Source organism: Rattus norvegicus, chromosome 1, assembly GCF_036323735.1.
Source record: "Rattus norvegicus strain BN/NHsdMcwi chromosome 1, GRCr8, whole genome shotgun sequence".
NCBI classification, from domain to species: domain Eukaryota; kingdom Metazoa; phylum Chordata; class Mammalia; order Rodentia; family Muridae; genus Rattus; species Rattus norvegicus.
The window spans coordinates 66,967,977-66,984,821 of NC_086019.1; the positions used below are offsets into that span (position 1 = coordinate 66,967,977).

General features: G+C 36.8%; 1 protein-coding gene across 1 annotated transcript in view; it reads right to left on the bottom strand.

Moving 5' to 3' along the window:
• Lnpep (leucyl and cystinyl aminopeptidase) overlaps positions 1-16,845 on the bottom strand; it is a 95,899-nt gene that overhangs the window by 36,265 nt on the left and 42,789 nt on the right. Inside the window, exons 3-9 of the mRNA NM_001113403.3 lie at positions 15,066-15,204; positions 13,762-13,893; positions 9,439-9,559; positions 8,731-8,885; positions 6,275-6,388; positions 4,614-4,745; positions 275-406 (exon numbers count right to left, since the gene is read on the bottom strand). Coding sequence (NP_001106874.1) covers positions 275-406; positions 4,614-4,745; positions 6,275-6,388; positions 8,731-8,885; positions 9,439-9,559; positions 13,762-13,893; positions 15,066-15,204 — 925 coding nt within the window. The remainder of the gene's footprint in view (positions 1-274; positions 407-4,613; positions 4,746-6,274; positions 6,389-8,730; positions 8,886-9,438; positions 9,560-13,761; positions 13,894-15,065; positions 15,205-16,845) is intronic.

Below are 16,845 nucleotides of genomic sequence, written 5' to 3' on the forward strand. Positions count from 1 at the left end.
AGTTTTTATAAAAAGTTAGGTATCAAAAATACGTGATATTCATTAATATTGAGGAGAAAAATTTTCCTTACTTAGCAAAATAGGAATGGAGATTAAGGTACAGAATAGTATGACTATCCATGGCCAGATACATGTTTTTTTTAATACCAACAAACAGTATTTTAATTTCTTGACTTTGATAACAAATCCTTATAGTCTAAGTTCTAGCTTCTCTCTTTTAAATATCTCACTGGTACCATATGTGTTAACTGGATGAATTATCCACGTTATTTACCTCATTGAAGCTGTCCCAGAGGTCATCGCTTTGAATTGCTGCATAGCTGTGATTGTGCAGGTAAAGAATGATGGCATGCTGAAACACGTCTTCACTAAGGTAACTTTTCAACATCAACAAGAGAGACGCTCCCTGCTCCCAAGACAAAGAGAGATGAAAATATCAGACTACTATAGGCTCCAGAATCAAGAATCTAAGACTGAAAATACATAATTTCTAAAATATGTGATTTCAAGTATACAACATAGTTATAGTACATTATTAGTCTTCCATGTACACAGATGTAGACCACATTTAAATGCAATTATTTAAAGATAAAAACATTAGCAAAGGGAGTCAGATTTCTATGTACATGTCAGCACTGAAATGGTTAGCATGTATGTATTTTTAATAGAAAAGTGACAAATTTTCTTTTTTTTTTTTTTTTTTTTTTAGTTCTTTTTTTCGGAGCTGGGGACCGAACCCAGGGCCCTGCGCTTCCTAGGTAAGCGCTCTACCACTGAGCTAAATCCCCAGCCCTAAAAGTATCATGCCTTCTTTTTTTTTTTTCCCCCCCCCCCGGAGCTGGGGACCGAACCCAGGGCCTTGCGCTTCCTAGGTAAGCGCTCTACCACTGAGCTAAATCCCCAGCCCCAAAAGTGACAAATTTTCTATGGCATCTCTTTCCCCATCTCCAATGCATAGAGTGCTGACTGCACTCATGTGCACATGATGAGAAAGCATAATCAGATAGCAGAACTTTGAAAATCTCTCTGGGGGCAGAATTCCATTCTAAGTTTAGTCTCCTGTGTTACTGAAACAATCAGGATCTTTCTTCTTATGAAGAGATGGACTATACTGGTGAATGCACAGAGGGGCAAGCAAACACTAAGACTCCAAACTGGGTGTGCAAGTACTCAGGCGACAATATACTCCCTCACACACACATTACATTTCCAACCAGAAAACAACTACATGTTTGGTGCCATTTCTGATTTGAGAGAGAAATCAGGTTGCTCTATTAGCAACTGATACTATTTTTTATATCTGGCATATGCTCTATCTTTTTCTATAGTGAAGGCTAGCTAAGCAACCAATTCAAAGATGCAACTACAGAAACAGTGCCTACTACGATGCCTAGCGGCAAGCACTAAACACAATGTTTGAATGAATTTCACTTGTGATAAAAATGTAGCAATATCAAGCCATCAAGATTATCAGTAATAGCCATTACACTCATTTTTTAGGCTATAGCTGTATTTATTCTATAAATGTAAACATTCTTGTTCTCGACAGTCCCTTCTTTTCTCCTACATGAACAACTTTCTCCTCTAAAATATTCCCTTCAACAAAACAAACATTCTTAATATATATATGCATTATTGACTCACTCTTTAACTTCATGCCTCCTCTAGTTATCACACTAGTTCTTACTTCTCTTTTGTAGTAAAACTCTTCAGAGTCCTCCCATGTTATTCTGAACCACAGGCTAACTATTATCTACTAGCAGTGTCATAATCAAGGTCCCTGGTGAATTTCCTGGTGCCAGATCCACTCAGTTCTTACTCACCTTATCAATACTGCACCAATAGCAGTTAATATGATTAATTACCCTGTCCTGTTTGAAAGTCTTTATGCACACAGCCTTGGGACAGTGTTCTTGATTTATCTTATCTTCCCAATGACTAAAGTTTGGTATGCCACGTCATTTAAATCCTTGGGCCTCCTCTTCCTCTACCTAAATTTGCTTTCTAGTTGTTCTCTGTTGGCTTTAACCTCCTGATTTATATATACTTAGATTTTTTTCTGAATTCCAGACTCCTATTTAGCTGCCTACTTGGTAACTCCAATGGCATATCTAATATACATTTCACACTTAAGAAACACAGTTTTTTTCTTTATTCCTTATTTATCCAGTAGTCTTCTCCATTTTAGTAAATAACAATTCTAATGTCCAGTTCCTGAGAGAAAACTGTTTTTATGACGTGCGTATGCACACATGGGCACAGGCACACGCCCTGGTGGTGGATAAAGTGAAAGCTAGAGGTTAGCTTTCAGGAGATGGCTCTCTCCTTCCATGATATGGACCCTAGAAATAGAACTCAGATCTAGCCAGCCCTCAGGTACAAAGCTGCTAATATTATGCTCGACTCCCCTCATACATTCTACATATAATCTATCAGCAAATGCCAACTAGATAATATTTGTATACTTCCCGAGTCCAACCATATCTCATTACCATCATAGTCCATCTATGGCAACTACCTAATCAGTCATCCTGCCTCCAGGAGCAGCTAAACACTGGGCATAGTTTTTAAAACAATAAGACGTCATGATATTTCCCTGGCCACATGTTCTTCTTCACCTAGGATAAAACATCATATCATATATTATCTTATGTTCTACTTCATAATGATTTAACTTCATGAGTCTGTTGATGTCATCTACTGTCCAATACTCTGTTCTGTTGTTTACTTATTCTATTCCGAACGTGAACGCATTCTTATGCTTGAACATGAAAAGCAATCTGTCATCTCAAGCTGTGTGGGACTCCCTAACATTAGTCCCAGATTTGATGCAGCACTAAAAGGATACACAAAATTCAGCTAATAGGCACACTCACAATTATAATCTATAACAGTGAAAAGATTCAAGGTAAAATCAGCTGAGCAGTAGTTCCAAAGTCTAAAAGAAGCCACTTCTCAATTTTCCTGAGCCCTTTCTTAGTAGACAGGATGCGCTTCTCCTTTAGCAAGCAATGATAATGTATGGAATACTGTCAACTAGGTTAATTGTCAAAAAAAATTTGGCAATCAAACTTTCTTTTGTTTTGTTTTGCCTAGGAGTAAAGGTTGAGCATAGAAGTATCTTCTTATTTGTACTCAAGTTCCTAATAATAAGATAAATGTCAACAATATACTATAATAAGTCATGTAAATATAGTCTATTTCAATATATTTTACTATAGAGCAGATCTCAGCAAGACAGGCCTATGATTTTCTTTCCCTATAAAGTTAAGAACTTTGACTTATTCACTTAAAGGAATCACTTCATACCTTTGCTTCGGCAGCTAATTAACTCTTGTACATTAGGGATCATTAATAAATAAAAGGTAATTGACCACAAGCCCTAACTGAGCCAGTTAATGTGTAACTGAGATGGTATTTAGTGAGGAATGGACAGGTTGCATATTCGACATGGTTCCATTGGAGAAATGGTTGGCTCGTGCCCATGCAGGACGGGATGAGCTTTTCCTATTACTCTGAATGCCGTGTAGCTCAAAATTCATGGATTGCTTGTTTCTGGACTTTTCCTTTTAGTATTTCTAGTATTTGTCCTAAGACAGCTAATGATAGTTTACTGAAGCCAGGAAGGAAAATTGCAGATAAGGAAAAGTGTGTGTGTGTGTGTGTGTGTGTGTGTGTGTGTGTGTGTGTGTATTTTCAAATTAAACTAATTTCTTGCTAAAAATACTATTACTTACTTCATCAGTCTTTAATCTAGAAAACATTTCTTCCTTCTTCTTTATCTGTCTTACCCTGTCACTAAGTTCTTCAAGTACAAAACTCACTTTAGTTTTAGATCTATTTTCTTTCCATTGTTATGACCACTCATGTCTGATCTTCAGTACCAGGTCCCATTTTTTCGTCTCAGAATCTACTTTATAAACTGAATCCAATTTAAAATTTCTAAATATGATGTTAATCAAGTCATCCTTATGATAAAAAAAAATCATAGATTTCTTATGGCACTAGGGACCTGCTGTAGCTGGGGCTCCTTTCTTACCTTCCTAACCCCGGGTCCATCTCTGAATGAGCCCCAGCCATCAGCACTCCTGGTTCTTCTCTTCAAAGTTCCATCTCTGCCTTACCCTGTTCCCTGTGCTGTCTGGATTCTCTCTTCAACATGCATACTTATTTTTTTTTTTTTGGTACTATTTAAGCACACACAGCCTCTCTTGCTTGCCCACATGTATTTACCTCCTAATTTTGAACTTTTTGATAATATGGGTTCTATTCTCACACTTAATTATTTTCTTCGCTATCTAGCACAGGGATTTACTATCCAAGGACTCTGACAACCAAACATAAGAGACTAATCAGCTTTAACATCACCCTTCTGACATCACTCAGGTAGCGCCAGGACCACACTTCCTCTGTTCTCCAACCTGCTCAGATCCCAACAGAACTTCTACTTTCCATCCACTGTCCTGGTGTCTGTGCTTCACATTCTGAAGGGTAATGGTCAACAACTAAAATAACTTTTTTGCTTAATTTTTTTTGGCGAATCATGCTGTTTGCTGAACCACAAAATGAGTTGGAATTCTATTTAAGGTACATTCCTTTGTGCACAGTGATACCTTAAAATACGAAAGAGAATCAAACATTTCTTCTATTTGTTCTGATGACTGAACAGATGATGATATTGGATGAGACGAATTCAAGGAATCTTTCCTCATGGTTTTAAATCGAGCATCTAAGAAGTCTTCATACTACAAAAAATAAAGCAGTAGGAAGTCATGACCAGTATAAAAGGCACTTACAACATTTATTCAAATTAAACAAATTGCTACAGAATGAAAACACCTGGGCTCACTAAACTGCTCATATAAACAAATGAAAGTCAATTGTATGCATTTCCTTACAGTGGAAAGTGCACTTCGAACTGAGGGATGTGAGAATCTGCACTCTGAAGAAAGAGCACGACTGTAAAATTGTGAAGCTGCAACTATGAAAAGCCAACTCCAAATCTGAACATCCAAGAGAAATATTCAACAAAGATTAGAGTTTTAAAATGGAAATTGAAACTTAGGCCTTATCTTCATTTTCTACTAAAACAATATTCAGTTTTTAGTTAAGGTTACTTAAAAAAAATACAGCTCTTACTCTGAAAGCATTGAGAACTCAGCCAGGAGTGCCCCTAGAGTGTATATTGGAGTTTAAAGTGTTCCGAGCACCCCCACGTGGTGAAGCTGTGTATTTCATTGCTTAAGTAAGGAGCACACATTATTTAAACTACCTATTTAGTATCTCAACTAAAAATTACTTTAGTTCTAATCAAGCCCTACACACAGAAATATCAAACTGGAAACTCTCAAGAGTACTTCCTGTAAGTACCTATAAAATGTATGTAGGGAGTCGGACAGTGCGTCATAGAATTTCATAGTTGAAGACATTACTATATGGGAGACTGTTCTATAGTTTGAGGGGCTCGTGTTCTGAACTTCCCTTCAGCTACCCAATAATACTTAAATTATTTCAGCAATACCTGTCTGTCAAATTATGGCCTACTATGTCTGAAAATCCTTGAGTATAGGAAATATCTTCCAACTCTAATGACACAGCATAGCGCCTCTCTGTAACAGGATGGTATTAAAGACTTTGAAACAAATATGTGGTTTATACACAGCAATAGCAATTTGGTTGTTTGTTTAAAAGATTTATTTATTTTACATATATGAGTACACTGCTGCTGTCTTCAGAGACATCAGAAGAGGGCATCAGATGTCATTACAGATGGTCGTGAGCCATGTGCTGGGAACTGAACTCAGAGCTCTGAAGAGCAGCCAGTGCACTTAGCTGCTGAGCCATCTCTCCAGCCCTTGTTTTTCAATTTTAGCAACTTATATGTTATTTAAGAACTGTTGAAAGAATGTTCTTAGTGACAATATAAAAAGCAGTCCTGAAGTCAGTCTTCATTTCATTTCTTTTTTTATACAAGGATTTTTAAGTTATTTTCCAACCTTATCTAAATTCCCTCAAACAAAAGGACCATATCTAATAAAATAAAATGTGATAGTTAAAATATTCATCCTAAAGTTAAAAAAAATCATTTAAATGTGTAATGAAATACATCAATGTGCAAGAGTGGCTTTCAACTGTCAAGTCTCCAGAATTACTGATTTTACTATAGCTTTTAAACATTTTTTTCATTATCTCAAATGTGTAGAAAATATATGGTAAATACTAACTTATAATGTGGCTATTCCCTCCTCGTAGGGCAAAGAAACACAGTACTTACACTGTTGAGCTCTTTGAATATTTTTTCCACAGAGAAATACTCCATGAAAGTGGCAAAGCCTTCGTTTAGCCACAGGTCATTCCACCACTGCATTGTAACCAGATTACCAAACCACTGTAAGAGAGACAAACTAGTAACCAGCAGGGCATTTGTATTCTCAGGAATTTCTTAATTGAATACACCATCAGGCTAATTGAAGATAATAAAGTTAAAATATCTTAAAACAAACTATACCCAGAGTAATTAAAGTCTTATAAAAGTTATACAAACTATCTCCCAAAATAAAAGATTTTAAAAGTACCGATTTTAAACCGATTTTAGAAGTACAATTAAAAACTTCAACATTTTTACCTTAACTGAATGGGGAAAAAAAGCAACAAACATTACATTTATTTATTAAAATATATACAAATTTTTAACGTATGCTATATACATCATGTTATTTTAAGCTGCTTCATTAAAGTGGAACTGCTTAGATAGTGGAATTTTCTGATCTAACATCAAGTTAGTAAGATTATTTTCCATTATATATATATAACCCTCTATTTTCCTATTGTCAGAGGGTCTGGATGTCATGTTTTTCTCCCATTATCTGAGTTCAAAACACATGAATCTGACCAAAATTTAAGTAACATTCCTATAAAAACCTGGTATGTACGCACGTGCATGTACATGAACACACACACACACACACACACACACACACAAAGTCAGAGAAATCTTTCAATGGTTTCTTATATATGGTAGTAAAAAGAAGAAAAAAGGTAAGAGACTTTCCTAAATAACATGTTCAAAGTAGTTTCCAGTATGGAGAGATGGCTCACCCATTAGCATCGGCCCTACAATCCTGAGGACCTGAGTTTGGATCTCAGCACCATGTAACAAGCCACCATGTAATTCTCTACAAACTGTCTGAAGTCCCAGTTTTACAGACATACAAACAGGCAAATCACTGGGGTCTGCTGGCTCCCACTTCTCTAAGATATGAGTTCTAGGTTTAGAAAGAGAATCTGTCTCAGGATAGGTGGGGAGTACTGAAGAGGACCTGATGCACTCTTCTGTCTGTATGAGCACCCACATGCTCCTAAACTCACACAGTCACACACATGCACACGCATGTACCCACATGCTCATGAACCCACAAAGTTAGAACACACACATAGAGACAGCCAGAAACACACACACACACACACACACACACACACACACACACACACACGCATGCATACACATGCATGCAGACACAAACTCCTTTAAAAATACTTGCAATAAAAAGTGGTCATGGGTCATGAAAATTTGTCAATGTGGTATGGGGCTTATTTCACATCCGTAGCAAAAAATAAGGTTAATAATAAAAAAATTACATTTGAAAGTTGCAATTATTTATTTTTCAAAGGGAGTATCTTAAAATCTGTTGAACAAGAAGTTTATAAGCCCTAAACAGAAGATAAAAGACATATTCTACAGAGTTGGAAGAAATTTCACGAGAGCACTTTTCTTTCAGCACATTATAGCAGAAGGATAGGTCAGCTTGTCGAGTTCCTACAGGGGTCACAGAGTCACCTATCGATGATACCTGAGTCAAAGCTAACTGGCCACAGCACTTTCTAGTCTTCCTTCACGTACTGCTTGTTCACAGGTTTTGAAACCACTGAAAAGCATCTCATACCGAAGGCTCAACAGAGATGTGTTGGAAATGGGGATGTTCATGAACATCTTTTTTTCCCCCATCTTTATATAAGAATTCCTTCACTCTACACTAGGGAAAGCTCCTTCTTTCCTATTAATAGAAAACCCAGTTGTAGCAGGAAGAAGAAAAAGAAAACTGGTCTTGACAACTGTGATTCAACAAGTGTCAGTAGAAAGTTGGAGATGACAGCACACGCCTGTGAAATGGTACTCAAGTGTTGAGTTGAGATAGGAGAAAGCAAGCTACACATTAAGACAGTTCTACCTTAATAAGGGAGACTGTAACTGAGGGAAACATTCTATCCTACAAGGTTCCACTGAGAAGCCAGTAATTGTTAGATATGACACAGATATGTATTATTAAGAAAAAGAAATGATTTTCCAAGGTTGGAGAATTTAGCTCAGTGATATAGCACTGTCTAGCAAACACAAAGTCCTGGGCTTGGTCCCAGCACTGGGATAATAAAAAAGATAACCTGAATATACAGTTCTTCTTCAAGGCTTAATGGTATCACAGCTGTGAGTTTGAACAAATCATTTTGCAGAGCTAATTCAAAATTTATCTACCTGTAAAATGGGATTATCGCCCACCTTTGGACATTTATGAGATGAGACAATGGATGTGAAATGGCCTAAAGGTGAAATGCTTCCCCTTGTCATTGTATATAATAGCAATCCTAAAAACGTAGACTAGTAATATGCTCACTAACATACAGGTATTTTCTAAAACTCTGAGAGTGAGACATAATGGTACTGGTTGGTAATACCTGATGTGCCAGCTCGTGAGCGATGATTTTAGTGACCAGTTTTCTATCTGCTACTGAAGAAGTGGCATTGTCATACAGAAGAGTCTCTTCTCGGAACGTAAGCAGGCCCCAATTTTCCATTGCTCCTGCTTCAAAGTCAGGAATGGCCACCAGATCTGGACAGGACAAGACAGAATCAACTTCTCATCTAAAGAACTCCCTAAGTCAAGATACTCTGCCCAGTAAAAGGTCTTTCATGATCCTTAACACACGGAATCTTCCTTTTCATGGGTCTAAATGCTCTGTTCCTGTGTATCAGCTGAGGAAGACCTAATCAGCAATCCACTGTCCCCTAATAAGGACAAAACCAGCTCATTTCCTTCAGAACCAATGTCACACCAAACAGAACGTTAATCTCCTCGCTATCACGGGCTCCCAGTATGTACTTTAGTCATCGGAATCATTGTAAGTTAGAATTCATAAAACTCCACATGGAGCCTTAGCAAATTTCTGCAACCCCATAAACTTTTAAGTTATCTAAGTAATCTTAAGTCTAAGTTCAGATGTACAGACTATAAATAATCTTAACAAATAAAATTTTTACAGCATTAAAAATTTCTTGGTTTTCTTTTGAAAAAATTTGGCAAAGGCTTTTTCTAAAAAATCATTTATGAAGCAAATCTTTGTTATAAATTGCAATAAAAATGAAAGGAACTATTTAATTCTTACCCAATTTCTTTAGTGGGTATTGAATTTCAAAGTAATTTTGATAAAACTCAAGGAGCTTTACAGTTGTGTCCAAGGCATGGTAAACTTGATCAATTTTTTCTGGTACAGCATATACAGAAACCTAAGAGAAACATAATCCATGATGTAAAGGCAGGTGACAGTAAAATGACATGGCGCTCAGCTGAGCACTGTTAGGGCCAGCAAATCCTAACAATTCTGCCAGCCACACAGAACAAGCCATTCATTTTCATACTTACACAGAAGAATTACTTAGTGTTTTAACTTTCTTTAAGCTTTCCCCAATATCACAAATAAACTACTGTGGCACATCTCAGAGCAAATAATAAGCACTAAGCAGGGTCCTTAATATAATGATACATTCTTGCACTCCTGTAACCCACAAATGCTCTTACTTCTGAACTGTGAAGGTAAATTATATGTAGCACAAAACTAAGGTGTTAATCCTTTTGGTACCTGTTCCTGTGCCTGTCATCCAGTAGGCACTAAGTATATCGTCATAAATAAACACTAACTTCAGTTGTTGGCCTGCTCTGTGGATCATGAGACACCCTCACTATGATTCAGGCCTCCCCTTGCCCATTCCCTTTAGGCTATACACTCAGAAGGAAAGCATATAGAATCACACAGATTACTTAAATACCTATGCTTTCTCTATTTGGAAGATAAGTGCATAGTTTAAGTAATATGATATGACTATAAAATAAACTGACATTTGACCTAAGGATGCAATTAATCTCAATTCTGACATACAATTAGGAGAAAGGGTTTGGAAGTTTTTCTTCATTTCTCTTTTTTTTTTCTTTTCCTTAAAAGGGCATGTGCTCTTAACTTCTTAATACATACACATTTATCATCTGCTTGTTATATTTATAACAACCTTCTTCTAAAAAAAAACAATGAAACTGTGGAGAATAAGCAAAGAGAATAACACGTCTCGGCAGAAATGACTTTTGCCATTTTGTGGTCTCAGAGATTTAAACTATGGCCCCACACATATGAGGTCAGCACTCCATGACTGAGCTAGTCTCCAGGCCTCTTTTTACTTTTTATTTGGACAGGGTGTCTCATTAAGTTCTCTGGGCTGTCTTGAACTCATTTGTACCTCAGGCAAGTCTTGAACCTGTGATTCTCCTGCCTAGGCATCCTGAGTAGATGGGATTACAGGTCTTCACTACCATGCATACCAGAGGAGAAATGCCTTAAACAACACCAATTACTACTGTATGGGAGTTGTGGGGTACAGCTCTGTGATACAGGAGGTGGTTAGCAGGTTTAAGGCTCTGGGTTGAAACTTAAAAAAAAAAAGAAAAGAAAAACGAACAAACACATATCCTAGTAACAGTCGAAGGAAAGTCCACTGGCAACTAGGTCTTGACAGTTATAGCCTAAATGCTTTCTTGCCATCTACTGCAAGAACCCTGTAAGAGATTTCATAGCTACAGCTATGAAGGTCCGTGGTTACTCATGGCAAAGGGTTCTTTATGACTGAAGAACAGAGGATTCAGTAAGTTTAACCTGTTTGTGCCTTAAAGTAATAAAAACAAAAACTATCCAACAAAATTGGCCTTCCAAAACAGGTTAAGTGAACTTATTACAAAAAGCTTAAGTTCCTAACATAAAGAAAGTATTGATTTCTTTCTAATGACTGATTAGATGCACTAGTTGGGAATGAAACCAAATGTGCAAAGTGTACCAGGATGCTTGAAAGACACTTGGGATATGTCCTGGCTAGTTTTCTGTCAATGTAACACAATCTAGAGTTATCAGAAAGGAGGGCCGCCACTGAGAAATGCTGCCGTAGATTCAGCTGTAAGGCATTTGTGATTGATGGGGGAGGGCCCAGCCCACAGTGAGTGGTGCTATTCCTGGGCTGGTGGTCTAAGGTTCTGAAGGAAAGCAGGCTGAGCAAAGTCACAGAAGCAAATCAGTAAGCAGCACCCTCCATGGCTTCTGCATCAGCTCCTGTTTCCAGGATCCTGTCCTGTTTAAGTTCCTGTCCTGGCTTCCTTCAGTGATGAATAGTGCTGTAGAAGTATAAGGCAGATTAACCCTTTCCTACCCAAGCTTCTTTGGTGTTTCATCACATAATAGTAACCCTAACTAAGACAGGATAGAAACTAGAAATTTTCAACACAAACATGCTTGTGAATAAATTAAAATTACAGCTATCTTGAGCGTACTATTGAGGGCTCTAGTTAAGCTCTCCATGTCAGATGTAGTACTTGTACCTGACTAATTAAACGGATTCTACCAACTAGTGTATCTATAACAAAAACAAATGTAGAAAGCAAGGAAACAAGACAGAAACCTCAAGAGAAGCATGAAGTAGCATGTTTAAAAACTGGCCAACAATTTTCCAAATAATTCTGACATTCCTAAGAAGAGAAAAAAATATTTTTTTCAGACCAAACGGATCTTTCACATTCTATTAAACAAAACAAAACAAAAACATTTACAGAACCAAAAAAATTAAAATTAAAAAATTAAAAAAAATAATTAAGTATTAAGCCTAGGGCTTGGCTAGTATCCAGTGAACAGGATTGTATTCCTAAATCTTGTTTTTATTTTGAGGCTTTGATATGAAAGCAGACTTTATTAATAAACAAGACATATATATAGTAATCTACAGTCATCGATAAAAATCAGTTTATTAGTCGATTTTATCTCTTTATTCCTGAATCTTGTTAAATAGACCTACTAGCTATTATTATAAAATAAAAGGTAGATTTCAACATCTTAAGTAATAAAAATCCTTCACTACCTTCCAAGTTTTAGACTTCTTGCAATACCTACATGTTACTGATATCAGCAATATATAAAGGTGGAGGGTAAAACTGTCTCCTACTGGCTCTGTGACTCTAGGTTAGTTAAGACTCTAGATTTAACCTCTCAGAGACACATCAGTGATATGGAACTAATGTTGGTACCATCTTCATTTAATAAAATAAGGTGTTTATAAATGAATTCCTAGCATAGCTGCTAACACAAAGCATACTCTTATCCATTCCCTAATTTAGAAAGGAGAAAAATAGAGAAACTATTGTTTATTCATGCTATCTAAAAAAAATTACTACTAGGTAGCACTGAAAATGAGATTATATCTTGGTGTGCAAAAGATTAAACAATATAATTGCATATGGAAAAAAGAAATGTGTACTTTATGCATATATATACATATAATATATATGTACATGTAGATGGTTTTTCTTTTCTGTGTCTGTATATGGTATCACAGTACTGGAAAATGAGGTATATAGGGGATTAAAATGCAATCTCTTTAAGACATCAGAGCTGGTAATCGTGAAGAGGTGATTCCATACCAAGATCTTATCCTTGTTTGACTATGGTATTGCCTAATACCGATGAATAAAGCCTCTGCCCATCCACCCAAAAAGTGATATGAAACTCTTTCCTTAAGCATCAATATACACGAGGATGAATTATATGTGTGATAATAAATTATGACACTAGGAGAGATGGAGGAATTCACACTAGAACAACTGAAAGTACAGCTAAGCCTATAGAGAAAAGTCTCAGATATCAAAATGATGAATTTTAATGTAACCCTGCAGACAACACTGAGCTAACATAGCAGATGAGGGGGCAGGTTTGGGAAAGTAAGTAAAAAAGTAGGTACTTAAAAAGAAACTGTTGTGTATCGTCAGTGTATTTCTACTGTAAATAAAAATTCAAATCAAACAACTATTTTCACAGATTCAAAGAAAAATAAAAAAAGCATCACTAAATCATAAATTATGATTTATGGAAATAAGTTAGGCCATTAAACAATTGTATACATTCCCTATGAATAAATTCAACCAAGACTTGCTTCTATTTTTAGGGACTGAAACTAGAGCCTTACACATGCTCACAAAAACACTGCTGCTCTATAGCCCAGCACTAATATTTTTTAAAGAGTATTCATCTCATTTTACAGCCAACCCAGTATTATAACCACAGTTACATAAATTACTATAATTCTTGAAGTATGGCAGGCAGAGATTCTTACATTTTGATTTAGTTTAAAGTTAAAGAACTATATAAGGCTACTAAGATCATATTCTACAGTGTAGTTCTAGAAAAGTTAGTATGCTATCTTACTATAATTCTCATAAAATAGAAAACTTGAGAACTATTGACTTTCAGATGTCGAATAGAAGTAAATATGAGTCAAGTGAGAGTTGTACTTCTGGTATAAAATATTAGAATCTGATCTAAAAGCTTGTATTCATAAGGCAACCACCAAGAACCACCACCACCTTACTGTACACAGGCTTTCAGACAATTAGAACACCAACTTACCAGAGTCCCGTTTACATCCTGACTCAGGTTCCTCATCTCCCCTACAATGAAAGCAACCAGGTATGTGCTCATTTTCACACTTTCAGAAAACTCATCTTGAATAAGTCCTTCTTCTGTAGGGACTGATGACTTCTATAGCCAAAAGAAAAAAGACAACAGTTCTGTAATTAAAGGAATCAATGACAAATATACTGAGAAACTAAAAATTCATTAAGTAATAATTATATATTTTAATCTTTCAACTCAAATTTCTAGAGTATAGACATTTGTTTCAGTTTCTTCTACTACCCTTGATCAAAAAGACACAGAGTATCCTGAGAAACTCAACATGACTCTCAATATATTTAAGTTACCTGTAGCAGTTGTTCTATCTCTTCAATTGTAGCAAAACTCAAGTCCTTCCCCACTCCCTACCTCCATAACCTGAGGATCATTGACTTCGAGGAGGAACTGTACCTAAGACATCCCATCATGATCTAGTGCGCCATGGAAGACTTAGTGGAATCAAAAGCATTAAGTCACCAGAGAACTCTGCAACAGACTAAAAGTGGAGAAATGCCAGAAATTCTCAAAATTTTCCAACCATGAATCTGGTTTTGTTTTGGGTTACTGGAGAAGCAGGTGCCCACCTCTTTAAGAGATGGAGTGAGGTGAAGGTCACCTATGAGAATGAAAGCTCATGCTGTCTGATGTCTATGGGAGTAGATTGTATTGCCTGCTGTCTGTGGCTACTCCTCACCTCTAGCCATACAAGTTCTAGGAAGTACTACACAGGCTGCACAAAGCCATGCAGGCAGACACACAAAGAACCCAAGTTCTCATTAGCATAAAACTCCTCTGCTTGGTGTTACTCCTATTACGCCCCATGCAACTAACACTCAAGATAGAGGCTTCTGTTCTTGTCCATTTCCACATAACAATAATCCAAAGTTTCATTTGCCAAAACACAAGAATGATCACAATTCCACAGTCTCAACAATGCTCACAACAGCAAATTCATTATGTCTCAAGTAATTTACTGGGCTCATATGTACAAGTTCATTGGGTTAGTATTTGTGCTACTGCAGAGCAAGAAGACACTTCACACCTCCTACGCATGATTTTAAGCCCTGCAGGGTCTTTTCCTTCCTTAAGTGTTCCTCAGACTGACAAAGTACTTTTCTTTCCATTTTTATTTAACTATTTCAGAAAGAATATATGCATGTATGTTTATAAATATTCCTACAACAGTACAGTAAAGAGGAATCCCACTGTTCTCAGAGATAAAAGATCTATCCAAATCTTTCACCTTCAAGTCCCAGTACCTTAGGCATATTTGATAATGCAGTATGGTGCTCATCCCTTGTGATCTTGATGATAAATGTGGCCTTAAATGCTGGTTCATCAAAACAAGGAAAAGCAGATCTTGCTGCCAAAGGTTCAAACTGAGTTGCTGCAAAGTTCCTAAAAACAAATGCAAATTCAATAGTTAAGAGTGTCTACTAGACGGGCATCCTATCAAGTACTAGGGCTATTAAGAAAAATACATTACAATTCTAGCCTTTAAAAGACCCACTATTAACTAAGGGAGTGGGGCAGAGGCCTAGAGGAGACAGAATCTTCTAGCAGGCTTCAAATTATATCCTAACAGTAGAACCACATTAGTTCATGAAACATGAAACAAATTCTTCTACAGTAGAGGAACTGTAGCGAAACTAGTACACAGCCTGAATGGGTCCTTGAATATCAAGCATACTTGACAAAGCACAGAACTGAAAAGTACACTTGAGAAAGACAGCAGCACAAGGAAAGAAGGCAGTATGTGTCTATAAGCTGGAGCAGCTGCTGTGTGCGCTGGGATTCACAAAGGTTCTTGAGTTTCTCACAGAAGTCCATAGGCAGGATTGTCATTAGTTGCTACTAAACACCTGGGTTTGCAACGCTGAATCTACAATATGCACTTTCATGAAAATAGAAAAACCAGTTGTTCTTTAACAGTATTCTGCTTTCCTTTCTCCTCTTTCAGATTTCACTTCCATACCACAACAGCAGCAGTTAAGACTGTAAGACACACAAAAGTCCTGTATGAGAGAAGCGTAAGAAGAAGCAAGAGCTAATGGTAGATTTTCAGTCAGGAGAAAACTGATCTCCATATGTAAGACTACACAAGCACAGTAACAGAGCAAGGGCCCTCTCTCACAGCAGCTTCTATACTATCCAAAGGCACTTTGGTCACAGCATCCCCTGCTTCTCAGTCCTTAGACTCCACATTTAGATAAGCAGGAACTCTGACAAGTCTGTAACCTAGATCTCAGTTTTATATTTTATATATTATGGCTGAGACAGGTTTCCTTGCAAACCCAAGGGTTTTGTCAGAATGCAGGAAAAGTTTACAATAAAACCAAACAGAGGTCTATTAACGAACAAAAATTACAATGTAATGTTCTCTTTGAGACACAGACACAGACACAGACAGACAGACAGACAGACACAGACACAGACACAGACACACACACACACACACACACCTCTTGACTTCTGTGATCCTCCTGCCTCTACCTCCCAAGTGCTGGGACAAGTGCATTCAATCATTCCTGACTATAGATCCTTACATTCTAAGTCAAAACAACAACGACAACACAAACAAGAAAATTTTAAGTTATTGTTAAAGCAATACAACAACTTAGTCACACGAGTCTATGAGACTACATTTTGATGATAATTACCATGTCTTCTCTATTCTGAAACTTTCTACCTATTCTTTCCTTGTGACTATGTTTGCTTTCAGAAATACTTGCTAAGGATGTCCTCAAGTCAGGACAGGAATTAGGTGGGAGGTGAGTAAGAAAATTCTAAGCATTGACAAAAATAATGTACAAAAGAAAAGTATGGAAAGATCTGTATGATAAGAACTTCAAGTCTCTGAAGAAAGAAATCAAAGAAGACCTCAGAAGATTGAAAGATCACCCATGCTCATGGATTGGCAGGATTAATATAGTAAAAATGGCCATCTTGCTGAAAGCAGTCTACAGATTCAATGCAATTCTCATCAAAATCCCAACTCAATCCTTCATAGAGTTAGAAAGAGCACTTCTCAAATTTATT